At 27.9% G+C, this 18,698-nt stretch overlaps 2 protein-coding genes across 7 annotated transcripts; both read left to right on the top strand.

Moving 5' to 3' along the window:
* Positions 1-566: 566 nt before the first annotated feature.
* Positions 567-14,136, top strand: LOC132908307 (sentrin-specific protease 7-like). 4 transcript variants are annotated; one of them, XM_060962211.1, is made up of 21 exons: positions 567-764; positions 3,795-4,181; positions 6,028-6,152; positions 6,288-6,454; positions 6,525-6,911; positions 7,071-7,418; positions 7,494-7,660; positions 7,734-7,773; positions 9,014-9,184; positions 9,391-9,529; positions 10,542-10,745; positions 10,893-11,027; positions 11,119-11,295; positions 11,461-11,612; positions 11,682-11,764; positions 12,083-12,415; positions 12,516-12,783; positions 12,877-12,959; positions 13,045-13,264; positions 13,353-13,786; positions 13,880-14,136. In XM_060962211.1, the coding sequence occupies exons 2-21, from the start codon at positions 3,940-3,942 to the stop codon at positions 14,007-14,009; spliced, it is 4,005 nt and encodes a 1,334-aa protein (XP_060818194.1). In that variant the 5' UTR covers positions 567-764; positions 3,795-3,939; the 3' UTR covers positions 14,010-14,136. The 4 variants fall into 4 exon arrangements, with proteins under 4 accessions (XP_060818194.1, XP_060818193.1, XP_060818192.1 ...); XM_060962210.1 differs by having other exon boundaries at positions 3,809-4,181; positions 6,525-7,418; XM_060962209.1 differs by having other exon boundaries at positions 6,525-7,418.
* Positions 14,137-14,283: 147 nt separating this feature from the next.
* Positions 14,284-18,617, top strand: LOC132908308 (aquaporin-11). Of its 3 annotated transcripts, XM_060962215.1 has the most exons (6): positions 14,284-15,018; positions 15,360-15,825; positions 15,911-16,140; positions 16,433-16,707; positions 16,959-17,097; positions 18,051-18,617. In XM_060962215.1, the coding sequence occupies exons 3-6, from the start codon at positions 15,960-15,962 to the stop codon at positions 18,245-18,247; spliced, it is 792 nt and encodes a 263-aa protein (XP_060818198.1). In that variant the 5' UTR covers positions 14,284-15,018; positions 15,360-15,825; positions 15,911-15,959; the 3' UTR covers positions 18,248-18,617. The 3 variants fall into 3 exon arrangements, with proteins under 3 accessions (XP_060818198.1, XP_060818197.1, XP_060818199.1); XM_060962214.1 differs by lacking the exon at positions 15,360-15,825 and having other exon boundaries at positions 14,284-15,010; XM_060962216.1 differs by lacking the exon at positions 15,360-15,825.
* The last annotated feature ends 81 nt before the right edge of the window (positions 18,618-18,698 follow it).

Here is an 18,698-nt window from a genome sequence, read left to right as displayed (position 1 = left end):
GTTGTTATACTTATAAATTCTAATGTGTAAAATAAATATTAATATGTAAAATTTCACAATTATAGAAGTAGAATAAATATAATCTATAATTTGTATTAAATTTCTAATTACATTTAAGTACATTTTAGGTATATAGAAATATAATATAAACGCATAAAATAAAATATATAATAATATAAACGCATCTGTGAATTTTACTTCCTAGTTCCTTGTAAATTTAAAAACATTAACAATATATTTATCTTACAATTCATTTTCTCTAAAGATATTAAAATCTAAAAAATAAATCGTTTGTAACAAATTGTAGTATTATAACGTGGAATTTATTATAAACTTTTAAGAAATTTCCGTTAGAAAGGTTTTACAATTATTACCCATATTCATTACTAACTCTATTCACATGCGTGAGTGAAGTAAGATTTTAACAATATAACGACTGTATCACTAAATAATGAACACAAATTAAGTATACGTTGTATTAGCGTCTCACAGAAACTGTAATTGGCATAACATACCAAATTTCGCGCCGTTAATGTTTTAGAAAACCGGACCCGGAAATTCTACTTCAGTGACGCAGTGGCGTAATCTTTTGCGGTCTATCGGTTGCTTTGCGATTCTTTCACGTAAACGGCAACGTAAAATGGCGAATTGGAATTGTTATTTACTTGCGCGAACTATAACGAAATAACTAGAATACAATCTAAGGAATATTTACTATTGCTGAACTCGGAATTGTGTATTTATTTCTTCCTCCACAAACAACCGTAAGTATCACGGTTGTCAATTTAATAAAAAATTTATAACGTGTGCACTAGACGTCGATTCATATTCAAGTCGGTAATTCCGCATGTTTTTTATATGAAATTGACAATAAAATAGCTTTATAACATAGCAAAATGTAAATGTTCTTAGTGCTATTTCATTATAATTTTTGCTTAAGATAATTGAAATTTTGAAATAAGGTTATGGTAAAATGCTCAAACAGTTCTACCATCATTCACTTCGCACGTTTCGATGTTGAATTGTAAATATATTTTATTATACATAGTAATATGTGTATTTCTAGTGCACGTGTTTACTTTTAATTTATTATTTTAATTTCTTAACAGATATATAACAGAAACCAGGTCGATTTGTTTCTTTGTTTTCTAGGTTATGATTCTGTGAAATTTAACTATTTCTCATAATTAAGATATTATTCCAAATTCTCATTTTGTATTTACAAGTGTAAAAACAATAATAATGTTAGAAATCACACACAACACACACACACACGCGCGCGCACGCACGCATGCACGCACGTACGCACTCACCTACACACACATAGTAGAGATAATTTTTACATTCAATTTTATTCTGTATTTACATACTTACACATTATAATTCAATATATCATATTAATTATTAACTTATATCACATGTGTTATAAAAACTCCAATAATTGGTTAGAAATTTCCTCATCTGAATTTCAATATATCTCTTGTATTTAAATCTATTGAAAATTTATTGTAACTGTAAAATATATATTCAAATCATATATTTTTATTGCATTGAATAATAATTATTATAGTTATTGATTATTTACAAAGTGATAATAAAAATATACAAATTTTCAAAAAAATATCTTAGAAATACATTCTTACTACAATGATTATTTTATTAACAATACTTAATATTTTATTAACAAATTTCTTCTCTGCGTTCTACGTTTTTGATGATTTTTTATACTTGATTAGATTTATATGGTTTTATACATGTATGTTGTGAACTATATTACTGACATTTATTCAGAAGTACTCTATGAGATACTCTGTGAAGTATTTGAGTATATTAATTAAATTATTATTATTATTATTATTATTATTATTATTATTATTATTATTATTATTAATATATATATATATTAGCTAGACAAGCTATTTCCTTAACTTAACTAAAAAATGTTTCATATGAAAGTTGTTTGACTTTGGGAGAGAACAAGATTTTTTTAGTTTTTTATTTAAATAGATTTTCAATGCCAATATAATGTTTTTTAAATTGAACTATGCATTTCTTTATACATTACCTGATGCATTCTTTAATTCTCTACAGGAAAGTACATATTAAAGTACTTGGGTTGAAAAATGATTAGTTTAAAAGATATTTTAATCTTAATTTTATAAAACTTATTGTTTGGAAGACAAAGAAATCATAAACATAAAAACACAGCGTTGTCTTTTCTTGTCTTTCATATGATAAGTTTTACTAGATTAAAGTCAAAAAATGCATCAAATAATGTATAGAAAAATGTACACATGTAGTTCCATTTGAAGAAGTTACATTGGCATGAACAAGAATGTAAACAATATCTTATTAACTTTCCCCCATGAAATCAAATAACTTTCATATGAACTATTTTTTAGTATTTTCAATAATTAAGGAAATATAGCGTATGTACAAATAAACAAGATATACTATATGTATATGTGTGTTACATTTTTGTAAACAGAAGATATATATAAATATTTTATATTAGCAAAAATGCACAAAATTTTGGAAAATATTTAGACAATCATAAAAGTTTTAATTATATATAAATCAAACTATTATGTAAATTCTATTAGTTACTTAATGTTATTAGAGAATAGTGAAATCATTACTTTTTAATAACATAGGGGTTTTGTAATAAACCTTTTCTTTGTTAATGAAGCGTTTATAGAGGACATTAAACATCATATTCTCAATAATATATTATTTACTTTTTTATTAAGCTATTGCTATTTATATGAGAATACGTATTATATATCTGATAATAGGACATATCTCACAATGTGAAGTAAAATAAACCTAAATATATTATGAAACTTCTTAAACATTGTATAGTACAGAAAATTGTGCAATCTATTATTCACATAAATTTGTTCGTATGTTACTTAAATAATTTCAGGATCATACAAATTCTCTTTCTTAAAATTTTGCATGCTACTATAAATTAGAAAGATATTTTTGTCTATAAGGTTTATTAGAATATTTTCTTTACATGAAGAAAATAATAGCTTTTTATTGTTAAAATTGAAAATCTTTGAAGCACATGTTGTACAACAATTTTTATATAGTTTGATTATGCAACAGAAATTTATGTTTAGATGTAATTTTTGTGATAATTGCGATGTGATTTAAGGTAGTTTTATGCAATATTTAAAAAGCTGCGTGTAGGAGACTACTTAAGAAGTTTGACGTTTCACTTTATGTCTATTTATAAATAAAATAAAATATTTTTGGTATGCTTTTTATATTTTTTAATGTTATGTTTTGTAGTTCAATAAGATCTTGTTCTAGTTTCTATATACATATATAATATACACCTATTTTAAACATCTATCATAATACATGAAATGTAATTAAAAAAAAGATTTTATAAAGTAAATGTAAAGTATTAATTTAAGAAAAAGTATAATTGCCATTCAGTTTGGGAATAAATTACTTTTTGCAAATATGTGATTTTTTATCTATAATTAGTATATGTAATTCTTTTGATATAGGTAAACAGTTTTATCATCAGTAATGTTATTATTCTTTGGTTCTACAAATGTGAACAAAAATTTAATATGACATGCATTCCAAAAAGCAGTGATACAAACATATATTATCATTAACCAAGGTTAATTTAACCTGATTTGATATTACAATACATTTTTATTTTTAATGTTTGTTTATGTATTTTTATCTTCACATTTTCTATGAAATAATAAAGCTTAACTTATGTAAACATATATCATAGAGAAACACAAGTAATCTTAAATTACTTTTAATAGGTTTTATTGTGCAGATACTAATTCATCGTTCTACAGATATGATATTGATGGACTGGTGTAATTTGGCATAGTAGTGACATTGATTCATTTGATCTACATTGATTGACAAAAAATCATATTTGCAAGCATTTAAGTCTTAAATACTATGGCACAATATTATAATTTCGTGACCAATGCCAGTGGTACATTAACACTTGAAGAAGTGCAGAGAATTTGCTCTGTTGAGGGACAAAGTGTACAATTAGTTGTTGAAGACATAAATAATGGTGGTAATGGTTCTCAACAATTTTTGGCTTATACCACTGCACCACAAAACAGCGGGCAAGCGATATTTTCACAGCAAATTAATTTAGGGAGTCAAATTTCTGCAACACAATTGGATCAAGGGTAATTTGTGCGCATGCATTTTAATTATCCAAATATTGAAGTAGCAGTGTAGTATCTTCGTGCTTTTAGTCTTTTTTGTGTGTATGGCTGTGTGTGTATGTGTGTGTGTGTGTGTATATATATATATATATATATATATATATATATATATATATATACACACACACACACATCACACACATCACACACATTAATATACATATTGCAATATAAAAACTAATAGATACTCGAGGAAAACAAAGGGGGTATTGGTATGTGGTGCTTATTATGAAAATTAAATATCAATTATTCAGCATGTTATTAGAATATAACAAATATTTTTATTCATGTTGCATTGTGAAAATATATTTTATAGTAAGTAATATGATTGCAATTATATAATAATTTAAATAAATTATTTTAATTACACACAATTTTGTAAATAGATTTATATAATTTCATGTATATGTATAATGTGTTTAGAATAAAATTATATTCTATCAGTATTTAAATTTGTAATTCTAACAGACAATTATGTCTGTTTTGATATGTTTTATAGAAATATAGCATATTAATAAAAACTTCTTAAGGTTGTCTTCTAGCTATATATGTAGAAACATGATGTATTAAAAAAGTTATGAATTTGCTTCTGTTAATAAAATTATTAAGAATAATAGTGCATTGCTTATTTGTAACACTGAAATGTAAATTTAAAATATATTACACTAGTATATATATATATACACACACACACACACGTGTGTGTGTATATGTATATGTGTATGTTATGTATTGTACATGTGTGCCTCAAAGAAATCTTTTGTAATTACACAGTAGGTTTTCTAGCTGATTTAATAATAAAATATTGTATTTGGGTGATCTAAATCATAGTAAATTTATGTAAGCATGTGAAATCTGGGCATATCATATAAATTCCATTATTCACTTTGTATCACTTTAGGGAATGAGTAACAACAAACAAGTATAGAAATGTAACACAACAAGTAATTGTAATTATATCATTCATTCACTGAACATCGAGTGTATTAATAATTTGCTAAAATTATAAAATATCATATATTTATAATCATATAACATGATAGGAACACATAACTATGAAAAAATAAACCAATTTCAAATATAAGGTGTAATATACGCTAATAAACCAAATATTTTTAAATAATAATAATATGATGAAATATATGTTTCTGAACTTCTTTATTTTACTAAATATTAACATATATTTGCCATTTATGTATAAATATGATTATATTACATTAAATTTTCTGTGTTTTGAAATTTGTTTTCCCTAAATTTTTTTTTAATGATTTATATGCATCTGTTAGCTCTATGGGTTCTATAATTAATTGTTCACATAACAATAATATTACCAAACTCATCTTTAAAAGTTCGTATGCAATAAGCTTTAATACAAGTACATTAAAATGTACTTTCTATTAACATAATCCATTTAATAGTATTTGTGTTAAAGTATCATGCTGCTGACCTTATAAAATTAAGAATTTCGTATTTGGTAATATAGTATTTGTATCAGAATATATATGAAATGGAAGAATTAATTATATTTTATAGAATGCAATTAAAAATATAGCAATGCACCCCTTTTTCCTCGTGCTTCTCACTTATAAACGTTATACATATAATTGACATGTAGGGACCATAAAACATATCTTTAATCGCAATTTACTTATGTGTTATCAGAACCATTCATTAGAAATATATTTATTTGATTTATAAATGTATTCTGACTCAGACAAGAAGTAGTTTGCACTATTTTGTTAAAATATTTGCTATTTTGAGTTTTCTCATATTTCAACTTATTGAAATGAAGCATTTTTACTTTCAGACAAAACGTTTTTATAATCAAAACAAATACAAATGAATTAACTTCACCCCAAGGTGTATTAAAGGCTACAACAGTAAATGATAATACTGTAGGAGGGAATATTGTAAACATTGTGGATAATAAAGGTAAATTTAATGAATTTGTATAGTATCTTAATAGTACATTAAATCCAAGAATTTACACTAATATGTAAAGGGAAGTGTTTTATGATTGCAATGAAAGAGTAAAGCAACTTATAAGAACATTGTCTTTTTATTTAGGTTCCAAAACATTTATAGGTTGTAATAATGATGGACAACAAATACAATGGATAAAAATGCAAGAAAATAGTATTAATGTAAATGCAGTTTCAAAACAGAATGCATTGATATCAGAAAAAATTCAAACTGGCAATTTATATGAAAATCAAAATAATACTTCTTCACAAGTAAGTGTAAAGAATCGTAATAGTTTTATTTTGCAAATTATTAAGTGCAATAACAGTTATATATTTTTAGAATCTTCTACATGGACGTTGTGAATTATCTTCTTCGAATACTGAAATTGTAAAAAGAAAACCACTTAAATCATACCAAAACAGAAATCGATTATCAACAAATAGTGTACAAATAGGAACATCATCCATTGACAAGGTGAATGTAACAAATAATATTGGAACTCAAATACCAAACGCTAATGCGTCTATCAGAGCATCTACACCACTTTCTAATAAAACAATTAGTCCCATTGGACAGAATGTGACAAAAATTTCTACACAAGTACATTCTCCTTTGAGTGCAATTCATAGTAGACCTCCAGCTCCTACCTTGCCAAAAAGTTCCTTAAAAGTGCAACAGCCTAAAATGGAACAAACAAGATTAAAACAATTGCAAAATCAAAGGCAGGTGCAAAATGATCAAAAATTACAAGGAAATAATATGCAGAGATTATCAAATATTGCTTCACAATCAGTGCAAAGTTCATTAAATAATCCACGGCAACAAACAACTACAAATTCAGTACAACAAAAACAAATGTCATCGTCATCACAATTACAATTTCAGAAACAAACCACACCGCAAAAATCTCAGTACGAACCATCACCACTTTCATCTCCATCTCAAAATGTGCTTAATACTATGGATGTTGAATCTCTGGAATCTTCATTGCTCAATGAAAAAGATTCAATAAATCAACAAAGTTTTCCTTCGCAAACTGATTCAGAAAATGGTTCTACTGAAAGTATAGCTTATCTTGAGAAAGTTATTCATAATCCAACAAATACTAAAGTTCAACCTCAAATACAAGGAAATACTGCAAAAATGTTAGTTATGCTTTCAAATGGTGAACAGAGATTAATTACATTTGACATACCTAACGAAGATTGTACAGTTCAAGATTTACTGGAACAGGTATGTTAATAGTCACCAAAAGAAATTTTACAAAAATTATTAATTGAATTAATTAAAAATGATTTGCATTTGTAGGCAAACATTGTATTTTGTGGAAAAACAAGTGTCTCTTTAGTTTCCGATCCTATGTTGGGTATCAATTACATTGTAGAAGCTGCGCCTGGTGCAGTTGCTTCGTATGATATGGGTGAAAATGATAGTTCTCAAGATAGTGCAAATACTAATTTAGACAATTCTCATAGGTAAGCTTTTAAATATATCACTGATTGAAGTTAACACATAAAATATTTTTATATATTATATTGAACATTTCAGTTCGCCAGATGAGAATAGTAATCCTGTACAACAAAATGAGGTAAGTTGTAACTTTTTAGTTTTATACTGGTTTATGTAACAACTTCTCATAATATATAAAAAATTTATTTAATTCTTGGTTTGTAATAATAGAGTTTGTAATAATAGAGTTTGTAATAATATTTATATAAACATTTTTATAATTATGTATTTTATATTTATGCATAAAAAGCAGTAACACCATAAGCATGTTTTGCTTAACTAAAATGAAATCGTGCTAGAGAAGTATTCAGTGTCTTTTTGAAGGAATAATAAAATAAATATTATTTTAATTTTGATCTACAAAATAAAATATATTATAAAATAATAATAAATATAATAATAAAATATGAAACAATAACAAATCAAATTATCATAAGAATTATGTGAAGAATAAATGTCATAAATAAGTAATATATAAATTTTGGTTGATACATGAATTTTTAATGAAATTAATACAAGGATTGATTGAACCATTTTTTCATGGAAATGTTTATATAACGCACCTCTTCGTATTTGTAATGATTGATATTGCATGTAAGTAACAAATTATTTAATATTGACGAAACAGTATGTAAAATGTATGAAGCCTCTTTTTAAATTGCTTATATATTTAAACATTGAAAAGCTACACATAGAGATTAATTTTAGGGAGCAATTACACATCAAATTTCTCTTTATAAATCTAAATAATAAATTCTAAATTTATTACCTTAATTTCAAATCTATGTATAATAATATATGTGTAACATTTATCATGTATTGTTAAATCTATATATTAAGTGATAGAGTTATATTGTTAAGTATAAGTGTAAATTAGATATTTAATTTTTATATTTTGGCTGAGAATGTTTTTTGCATGAAATTTAAATTTTTATTTCATTAAAGGCATATACATAGCATTTCTAAACATTTCAACGGAATTACTGACAAAAATTATAATATTAATTAGAAACATCATATAAATCATCATTTACATACATCATTTGTCATATAGACAAATACTATTATTGAAACAATTAAATGAACAAAAATGTAGAATGTAGAATACTAAAATTATGACTACAGTGCACACATTGAATAATCCACGTTTTTCATGAATTTTAATCATTCTATTATCATAGCACAATTATATTTATTTGTAATACGGTAACATATTATATAACAATGAATTTTATTTCTTTTATATATAATAAAGATATATTTTTAATATGAATGTATTTTTCATATCTTTTATTTATTATTTTCGATATGTCTTGCAGGAACCTATATACATTGATGGAATGTTGGCTGTCTGTTCCCATTGTGGTATCAGTTCTATTGACTTTAATCGATGTCTAAGATGTAAAAGAAAATTACCTAAAGATGTGAAATCTATATCAATGACAACAATGGGTATTCAAGAAAAGAGAGAAACTATGCTAACTATTGACGTAAGGATTATAAGGCTCTAAGAAATCAATATTCTAGATCTATCTAAGATTAAAATTTGTGATATTAACTTGCCACCTCCGTATAAATTTAATTTAAAGTCCATTGTAATATCTATTGTACGAAATGTAATATAAATACTTTATGATACAAATATAATTTATAATATAAATCTTTAGGTTTATATTATTATGTTAATTTTTTGTAGACTTTTTACAAGAAAAATAACGAACGAAATTCATCGGCAAAATTAGAGAAACTGGAACGAGATGGGTCTGTGTATAAACGTGGAAGGGGAAGAGGAAGAGGCGGCGTTTCAAGATCAAGGCCTATTCATAAAGAGCCAGGTAGAAAAAATAATTTATATGATTTTATTCAACGATACAATATTATCTTGTGTAAGTTTAAACAGTACGGCTGAACATCTCTGTTGCATCTGAATATAGCAGAAAGAAAAATGAGCAAAATAACACAATTTTCCAAAAGGAAATATGATAGTGGAAGGAATATTTTTCTCAAGGTCATCAATATTTTTTTAAATGGAACCATATGTTTTGTTTAGTGCTTGAACTAAAGAGAAATTAAAAATCAATGGTATGTATTTACATTGTATGCCTAACACATTGCGAGATGTTTGATGTGAAAGATATATAGAAATAAATGCTTAAGAAATACTTACTTGAATGTACATCTTAACTTTACTACTTCGTATATTTGACACATTATTTAAGTAATATCTACAATACGATCATGTCTACACAAGAGATTATATTCATGATTAAAAGTGATTTTTATTGTTTAAAATCATAATAATGTGAAGTAACATATTTAGCTTCTTTTGATTACTTGTTAAATGATCAATGATGATAACACTTATGTTAATAATGACATAATTTATAGTAAACACTACTACATATACATATGTATTAATTTTCATTATTATTATTGTTATACGTCTAAAATATTAATAAGTTTATGTTTCTTTAAATTTGTAAATTTTTTAAAACTTTATATTTTCTTCTTTCTTTTTTCGAATTTTTCGGAACTATAAATATGTTGTAGGTCTCGTCTCATATATCATTTCGCGATGTGTCTAAATATATAAATTAGTTAATACTTTCTTTTTCTTTTTTATTGTAATGCTAGAAGTTTGAATAAAGGCATTAATAATTTAGAAAAACATGGAACGAATGACCTTGGGGAAAATACTGTTTCTATTATTGTATTTTTATGTCTTACAATTGAATCGAATAACCTTTATTACTATACTTATGTTTATATGTAGCAAAAATTTTGAAGTGAATTCTTTTAAATATCTTGTGACATATAAACAGCTCAGACATGATATTTCTTATACAGAGTGTCTGACAATATCATCTGACGAAGAGGAGGAAGGCAAAATTAAAAGACCGGACGGCTCTAGTAACAATATATTTTCAAACGACGCAACTAATAGTTTTAGTGAAGAAATGGAAACCATTCTTGAGAAAGAACCAGTAATTACGAACAATTCTACTTCTAGTATGAGTTCTGATTATGCTATGGAGAGTGAAGATATTAAAGGTACCTTGCAATATGCTTCATATTTTACGTATTTTACATATGTATATGATTTCTGTAAAATACAAGATACAGAAATTGATTCCAATTTATTGCATCTTGAATGTAATTACATATAAAATGAGAAAATGTGAAAATAAATATTTTCAGATAATTCTCTTCAATCTCCACATACTTCTTTGTTGTGTCGAACAGTAAGGATAGGATCTTATAAATATGTTCCTCGAGAGAGAGTCATAATCTCGCAAACTGGAGTAAGATTTGGTGTACCCCTATTAGAGGATGGTAATCTTTTACTAATTATTATATGTTCATAATTATATGTTATTTTGATAGGTATTTGTCATATAAAAATATTCGCGCATTTTTATTACAGATAAAACTTTTGTAGCATTAGAAGTTAAAATCCAAGATATAGTAAAAGTGCTAATTCATTTTGGCAAAGCAATGCCAGTGCTTTTCTTTTATACATCTACTAATACTGGAGCTATGATTCGCGAATTATTAGGAATGCAGGACCCAAAAGGACCATATTATGATCCTGCTGGAAAAGGTACCAACTTTAAAATATATTATAGTCTATAATATATTTTACACACACACACACACACGCGTGTGACCTTCCCAAACATTCCGAAAGAAAGGTCCCGATGTCCTTTCATTTCCGACATATATATATATAATTATAAATGAAATGAGAATGTTAACATTTTTACAGATCATACACATAAACGAATAACTTTGCTACCAGAGAAATTATCCGAAGAATCGAAAGTTGTGCTAAAATCTTTGTTTTCACGAAGACGCTTGTTAGAAGAATTAAGCTCAAAGGAGGCAAATGATATCCTTGTACGAGCATCGCCGAAAGATGTGTGTAATATATGTTATTGATAAGTATGTAAAATTACTATCTCTCAAATATAATTCGTTTTCTTTCAGAAGCTAAAAATACAAAGCACATCTAGAAAAGAAAATCAAACTGGAACAACAACTAATTCAAATGTCAATGGTGGTATACAGACGTAAGAAACAAATTTAATTATAGAATTAGAATAAATAATAATATTTATACTGTTTCTTTTTCTTTCTTTTTATTTTACTTAGGAACGAGTTGATGGTAACAATTAATTTTTTAAATTGAAACTTATACCTTTTATTATATTTATAGTTTCTATAACTAATATTGAAACTTCTTCATTCTCGGGATATTCTTCAAAGTTGGTCAAATAAATGTTAACATAATCTGTTCCTCCTAATATTCTCCACTTTTGTTTGAAACATTTCCTTTTTACAATTAACAGTTTTCACTTTTTGTATAATGTGCGATTTGTTATTTACAGAATAACTGTATATCCTCCACCACCTGCAAAAGGCGGTATAGCGATCAACACTGAAGATTATTTATGTCTTGGAGAGGATCAGTTTTTAAACGATGTAATTATAGACTTCTATCTAAAATATTTGACATTGGAGGTGTTATCAGAATCTGATCAACATAGAACTCATGTATTCAGTTCATATTTTTATAAACGATTAACAAGTCCACATGCTCAAGCAGGTGAAAGTAACGTACCTCTTTCACCCGCTGCCAAGAGACATGCAAGAGTACAAAAGTGGACGAAAAACGTTAACATATTTGAAAAAGATTTCATTATAATACCTATAAATGAACAGTAAGTAGTTATCTTTCTCAAATGCTCAATTCTGTTTCTATGTCTCTATTTAATCTAAAATATTTCCAAATGACATTTATGATGTAAAATAATATTACAGTGCCCATTGGTTTTTGGCTATTATCTGTTTCCCTGGTTTGGTGGGTAAAGTTTTTGCACAGCCAAAACGAAGCGATGAAAATGATGTTCGCAAGACCGTACAAAAAAGTAAAAAATTAAAGGAAGTGAAACTACAAGCTGTCACGATTGGAAGTACAACTCTTAAACCAGTGACAACTACTGTGACTATAGATCAAGGTGATGATGGTTCAGAAAGAGACGAAGCTGAAGGTGATGACGAAGAAATGGAGATGGATAGCGAAGATGATGTAAGTGTGCCGCAAACTAAGTTATGTTTTAATATAGATTATAATAAATTATAAATGTATCAAAGTATATGCTATTGGCAATTTCTAATGTAGGATGAATCAGAAAATGCAGAAAATAAAGGTTTATCTCCGAATGTCGAACCAAATATACAACAGGAGAAAGAGACTATAAAAGTGTAAGTATTTGCATATACTTTTGGAACAAGTGAAGTTTCAAATAGGATACTATATTTATTCATATTTTTATTTTATTTTTTGTAGACCCTGCATATTAATATTTGACTCTCTTGCGGGGGCAAGTCGAGCACGCGTAGTAGCTACATTAAGAGATTACTTAAGCTGTGAGTATGTTGCAAAAATGGGAAATGAGAAAGTGTTTTCGAAAGATACTATTAAAGGAGCATCGTTGAAAGTTCCTCAGCAATCAAATTTCACTGATTGCGGATTATATGTATTACAATACGTAGAGAGCTTCTTTAAAGTAGGTTTATTTTTTTAACTTATATCATTGGTATAATTGGTAGACGAGGTAGCATTACAAATCGTACAATAATAAATTTTTATTCCAGAATCCAATTAAAGATTATACGTTGCCAATAAAGACACTGAAAAATTGGTTCGAGGAAATAGTAGTAACAAGGAAAAGAGAAGAACTCTCTAAACTATTGATTAACTTAATGATTGCAGGAAAAGGAGATAGAAACATAACAATACCAACTGTAAATTTTCCCACGCAAGATGGTAAACTGAAAACTAAGGCTGAGAATCATGTTGATATAAAATCTGTGAAAACAGATGTTGAAGATAAGAAAAAGCCTATACTAGATGGGGAAAATCGTATTAGTAATAATATGCCAAATCAAACAGAAAATACAGAACCAGCTACCGAGGTAGTTGGTAGAACTACATACCAGATCATTCCGTATTCTCCATGTACAAGTTCTAGCTCATCCGAAAGTAATTCAACAGAAATGTTTACTGAGACTAAGACTCCGCATCCAAGGTAAATACAAAATTTTACAATTTAAACTATCGTTAAATATATATTATTCTGCGAAAAAACCGACAAACTTTAATTAATTAATTTTTATTGTAGATCGTCAAGCGAAACAATGTCCTACTTAAAGTCAAAACGGATTTCCAGGTTAATGATAAAAACTGAGAATCAAGATGATTCTCAAGTGGCCAAAAAGCACAAAGGAGAATCATTTGATTCTTGTAAATAAATGTTACTTTCTTTTTTATAATGATAAAGTTAGTCCACACTCATAAATAAACATGGAATCATTTACCTATGTAATAAATGTAGTTAATACTTCATAAAACGAATAAAAACATCCAATCATAACTATATACGTTGAAAGTTTTATTTGCTTTTATAACGATTGTTTTTGTGTTAATCAGAAATAGACAATCGTATTATAGAATTTATTTATCATTTGCACTTTGAAGATATTTTTGTAATCTCAAGTAGTCAAAACATTTAGTACTTTAAACATGTAAAACTAAGTATTTAGTTGATCGGTTGAGCGTTAAATTCGTACTTCCATTCGGGCGTACCGGTTTCATTTCGTTACAATTCAGGCCAACTAACTGTATCGTTATGGTGTAGAATTTACTGCATTCAGTAGTCTGAATTGTTTGGAAACGAACGAATGTTACGGAATTAAAAATTTATAACCGATCAGATCAAATTATTCTTTAAAGGTTGTAATATAAACATAATTTGTAAGCATTAAATTTACATTGTCGTAAACATGAGTGGAAGATTTAATAATTTATTCTTCTACACGCGTACATAAATTTGCTTTTCGATTTTTGAAATACGAATCAAAGTAACGATATGAATAAGTAAATTGAATAAATAAAATGAATAAAATGCTTCTAGTTAGTTGTAAAATAATCGAATAATACTTGGTGACAGGTATAATTGTTATTCATATTTACGAAAAATTGTTGACTGTTCAGTTTCGTCATAAGATTATTTTGAAACATATTCGATATCTAACGTGATGCGGATGTACAACCAGGTAATTTGGGAGACCAGCTATTTAAAGCTACGCGACATATTCACACAAATATATTCAATTACACTCGATGGTTTTAAATAACAGCTAAGCAAAATCTTGCTGTGCGCGAAAGAAAGGAAGAGATCGAGAAATAGATTTACAAGCATTGTGTGAATGTTTACTCGGGAAGAGATGAGAAAAACGAATGAAAGTTGGTGGTAAATATGTAAGTTTATATTACGTTCACGATAATCACTTGAAACCATAGTTTGTCGAATGCTGTTTTGCGTAATATTTTGCTGTTGCATAATGTTCCTATATTTTGTTCCTATATTATATACATACATCTATTATAATGTTAATGTGCAATAACTTATAAACTTAAAGTTAACTATATTTTGATGCTAAATATATTATTTTTCTAAATCAGAATACACGTAACAATATACTCGCGCATTGATACTCTAAGAGTACGATTAAATTATTGTGGTAGATTGTTTTTAACAACTTTTTTAGTGTACGAAATATTGACAATAATTGCATTATGATTTCTTGTTATGCTTGTAGTTTGGGCCACGATATAGGCAGCCTGGATTAAAAGTATTCGTATAGTATGAACGTGAAAATGGGGAAGACCGTGTTCTTTATGTTAATAATTAAATTGATATACAGATGATCGCACGTTATACACCAATGTTAGCAGTAATAAACATAACAAAATGAAAGAGTTAACTGCGGTACTTTGTAACTTATGACAATAGAAAATTCACATTACGATAGATTATCAATTTATATTACAATTAATATTTTTTAAGATTGCCCTTTCCACGAATAATCGTTTGCATTCTATTTGGCATGAAGCGTATTAAGTTTTTAACAAAATTTACCGATATTATTTATTTACTCTACTCCGTTGCTCTCGCAGAGCCTCTTTAGGCTCTCTTTTTTCCTTTCATATGGTGTTTTGTTATTCTTTTTCCGAATTCCCACTATATGTGCACACGTTTTAAGCTCGACGATTACGGTCGTATAGGTAATGTATGGGGTGCATTATACCAGCAACCATTGACATATATAAACATTTATTCATGATTTTGTAATTTTGTTTTTTCTTTTAGTTTCCGTTTTACGATATCGAGCTTGTGCATACTATATTCGATCAACATCATGGCTGCAACGTTAATTGCTTTGGCAGTTTCTACACTGTACATTGTATTTACGAGTCTCATAGCTTATTGGATGAGAAGATATACCAACTATTATATACAGGATCCGTTTGTAAGGTCCCTATTTTTAGAAGGTATCGCTACCGGTGAACTTTGCGGAGCATGTTTCGAATTAATAATAAGTAAGTTTACCGAATTTATCGTCAATAATTTCTAATTGGTAACTCTATAAATTTTACAAAATTTGATACGAAATTTATTAAGATAATAATGTTTTTACTTATGTATATGTATATATGTATCGAATTTTATTCTTTTTTTTTCTTTTTTATGTGTACCCGCAACAGCTAATATTTTTTAATGGAATACTATGTACAATTACGATTCTATTATCGTCAAATTATAAGAACGTTATATTTTTTCGGTATAAATTTTTCAGTACATATTCTCTGTTTTAATTATAATGTACCTTAGTTGCGGATAACTGGGGTGTTTCTATGTATGGCGTATATTTATTCGTACTGACGATTTGGTGGTCTCTGAATTGGGAAGACGCCACCGCTTGTCCCTACACGCACATCGAAGACGTTGTCAATGGAACGAAGTCAGTGCGCGATGCTTTCCTTTTAATATGGGCTGAACTTGTCGGCGGTCTTGCCGTTTTTAGATACGTGCAATTACTTTGGGCACTGGAAATTGTTTCGACGCACAAACACAAAGCATTCGAAGATTGTACTACCGATCTACAAGTAAGTGCGATAATAAATTACAAACTTTTCCCAACTGTTTGTAATAGGCTCGCTTCTTTCCTTCGAAAATGTAACAAAAATAGTCTTTTTGCGATAGTGACGTATGCAAGAACATAAGATAAAAAAACATCTTTAAGACTATTATAATACCCTCGTTAACGTTAGTACCCTATCGGGATATATGAGATTAAAAAATCATAGTTTTCATAAATTCTAGCGAAAATTATGCGAGCGTCTCTTCTATCTTTAAGGTGCCTGTAATATTTGGAGCATTTATAGAATGCGTGGCAACTTGTATATATAGGGTGGTCTCACGTGGCTTGAGCGAGATAAATTCGAAGATTAGTGTTATTCTTGATTCCTTCGTTGGAACAACTTTGGTTATCGCAGGTTTGATTAATTTATATCACGATTCGTTTTGTAACAAATTTTTTCATTTATTTACCTACGTTAATCTTTAGTTATTTACATATTCCTTTTAGTTTCCTAACTACAGGGTATCTAAGCCGTAGAAAAATAAAAACCTTCATTCATTCTTGTACATATATTCTTTCGCGGTTTATAAACATTTAGATTTAGATGCTCGATACGACTTTAATAGGTCAACGCAATCGCTTTTAACAAATTAATATAAACTAATGGGAAATAACAGCTGAATCGATCCATATTTTTCGAATACACGTATTGAATTTTTTCAACTCTTTTCTTTAAATGTGGAAATTGTGTATAGACTTTTCGAACGTAGAGATATATTTGAATTATTCGAATATATTCGGATCGTAAATATAATCTTTTTCGCGTTCAAATATATAATAATGTGAGTTTTCCATCGAAGATAGTCTGCTTCGATCATTCGAAGAAATTTCTCTTATCGAGCAATAATAAGTACGAACATAACAACACTTTAAAGTCCTTTGAATTATTACATCTTTTATTATTTTTACAGATGCGAAAAATAAATTCATAAGTTGTTTGCTTGCCCAGAAACGATTAAAAATTTGCTTGGAATAACTCGAATAACGCTTAGTTTTTTTCACATTTTCCTACATTTCTTTTATTCTCGTTTGATTTCCCCTCTTATTTCGAGAAAAATTTCTTTACGATTTCACCTCACTACGATCCTTTCACCTTAGTAAATCTGGCATCTTAAAGAAAAGGTATTACACTTTTCGCGATTTAGAAACTGAAAATATTTGCGAGTAATCAAATCCGTTCGTTGCGAATATTAGATACTCTGTATTATCGTATCATGGCCATAGACTAGGCTCTTTTTTTCGATATGAACACTTGTTGATGATCGCGTTGATACGCTTATATTCGATTTATTTTCACGCTGATTTCAGCTTTCGATTATTCCGGCGGCTACTTCAATCCCGCGCTGGCCACCTCGTTGAAATACGGATGTTTAGGAACTTCCTTTATGGAGCACGTGATAGTCTATTGGGTGGGTGCGTGTGCGGGTTCCATCGCCTCTTTACGAGTATATAGGCTACCGTTTGTTCAACGGTATGTGGAACAATATAAAGAGAAAACGCTTTAAGTCACCGACGGTGAAACATCGGGTCGTTGCACGAGTTTGTTGGTTTTCTGTTTGCCCGACTTTCCCGTTGTTTGTTTTATCTTATTCCCTGTTTTCTGTCTGAGTTACCGTTCTACGAAGTAACGTCTAAGTTTATACATACTTGTATCGAGTCTCTCAGATTGTTACAATATTTGCGCACAAACAATTTCTCGAAAGCGGTCACCCTCCTCGCGCGTTTACAAAGTAGCAACATTTTTAGATATTGTAGGGTGACGATAGTGTTACGACGATTTGAGTTGAAATTAATGTAAAATTATCCATAGCGAGCGATGCGTGTAATAATGCGAGCATAATGTATCGTAACTGTACAATAAAAGTACAAATAAAAGTTTTGCGAATAAATTGGAAACATTACATTTTGAGATATTTAGCAAAGCGACGGTATATGCGTTAGACTTTTAAAAAATTT

The sequence above is a fragment of the Bombus pascuorum genome, chromosome 6, assembly GCF_905332965.1.
Source record: "Bombus pascuorum chromosome 6, iyBomPasc1.1, whole genome shotgun sequence".
NCBI classification, from domain to species: domain Eukaryota; kingdom Metazoa; phylum Arthropoda; class Insecta; order Hymenoptera; family Apidae; genus Bombus; species Bombus pascuorum.
This window is presented reverse-complemented; position numbering and strand designations above follow the sequence as displayed.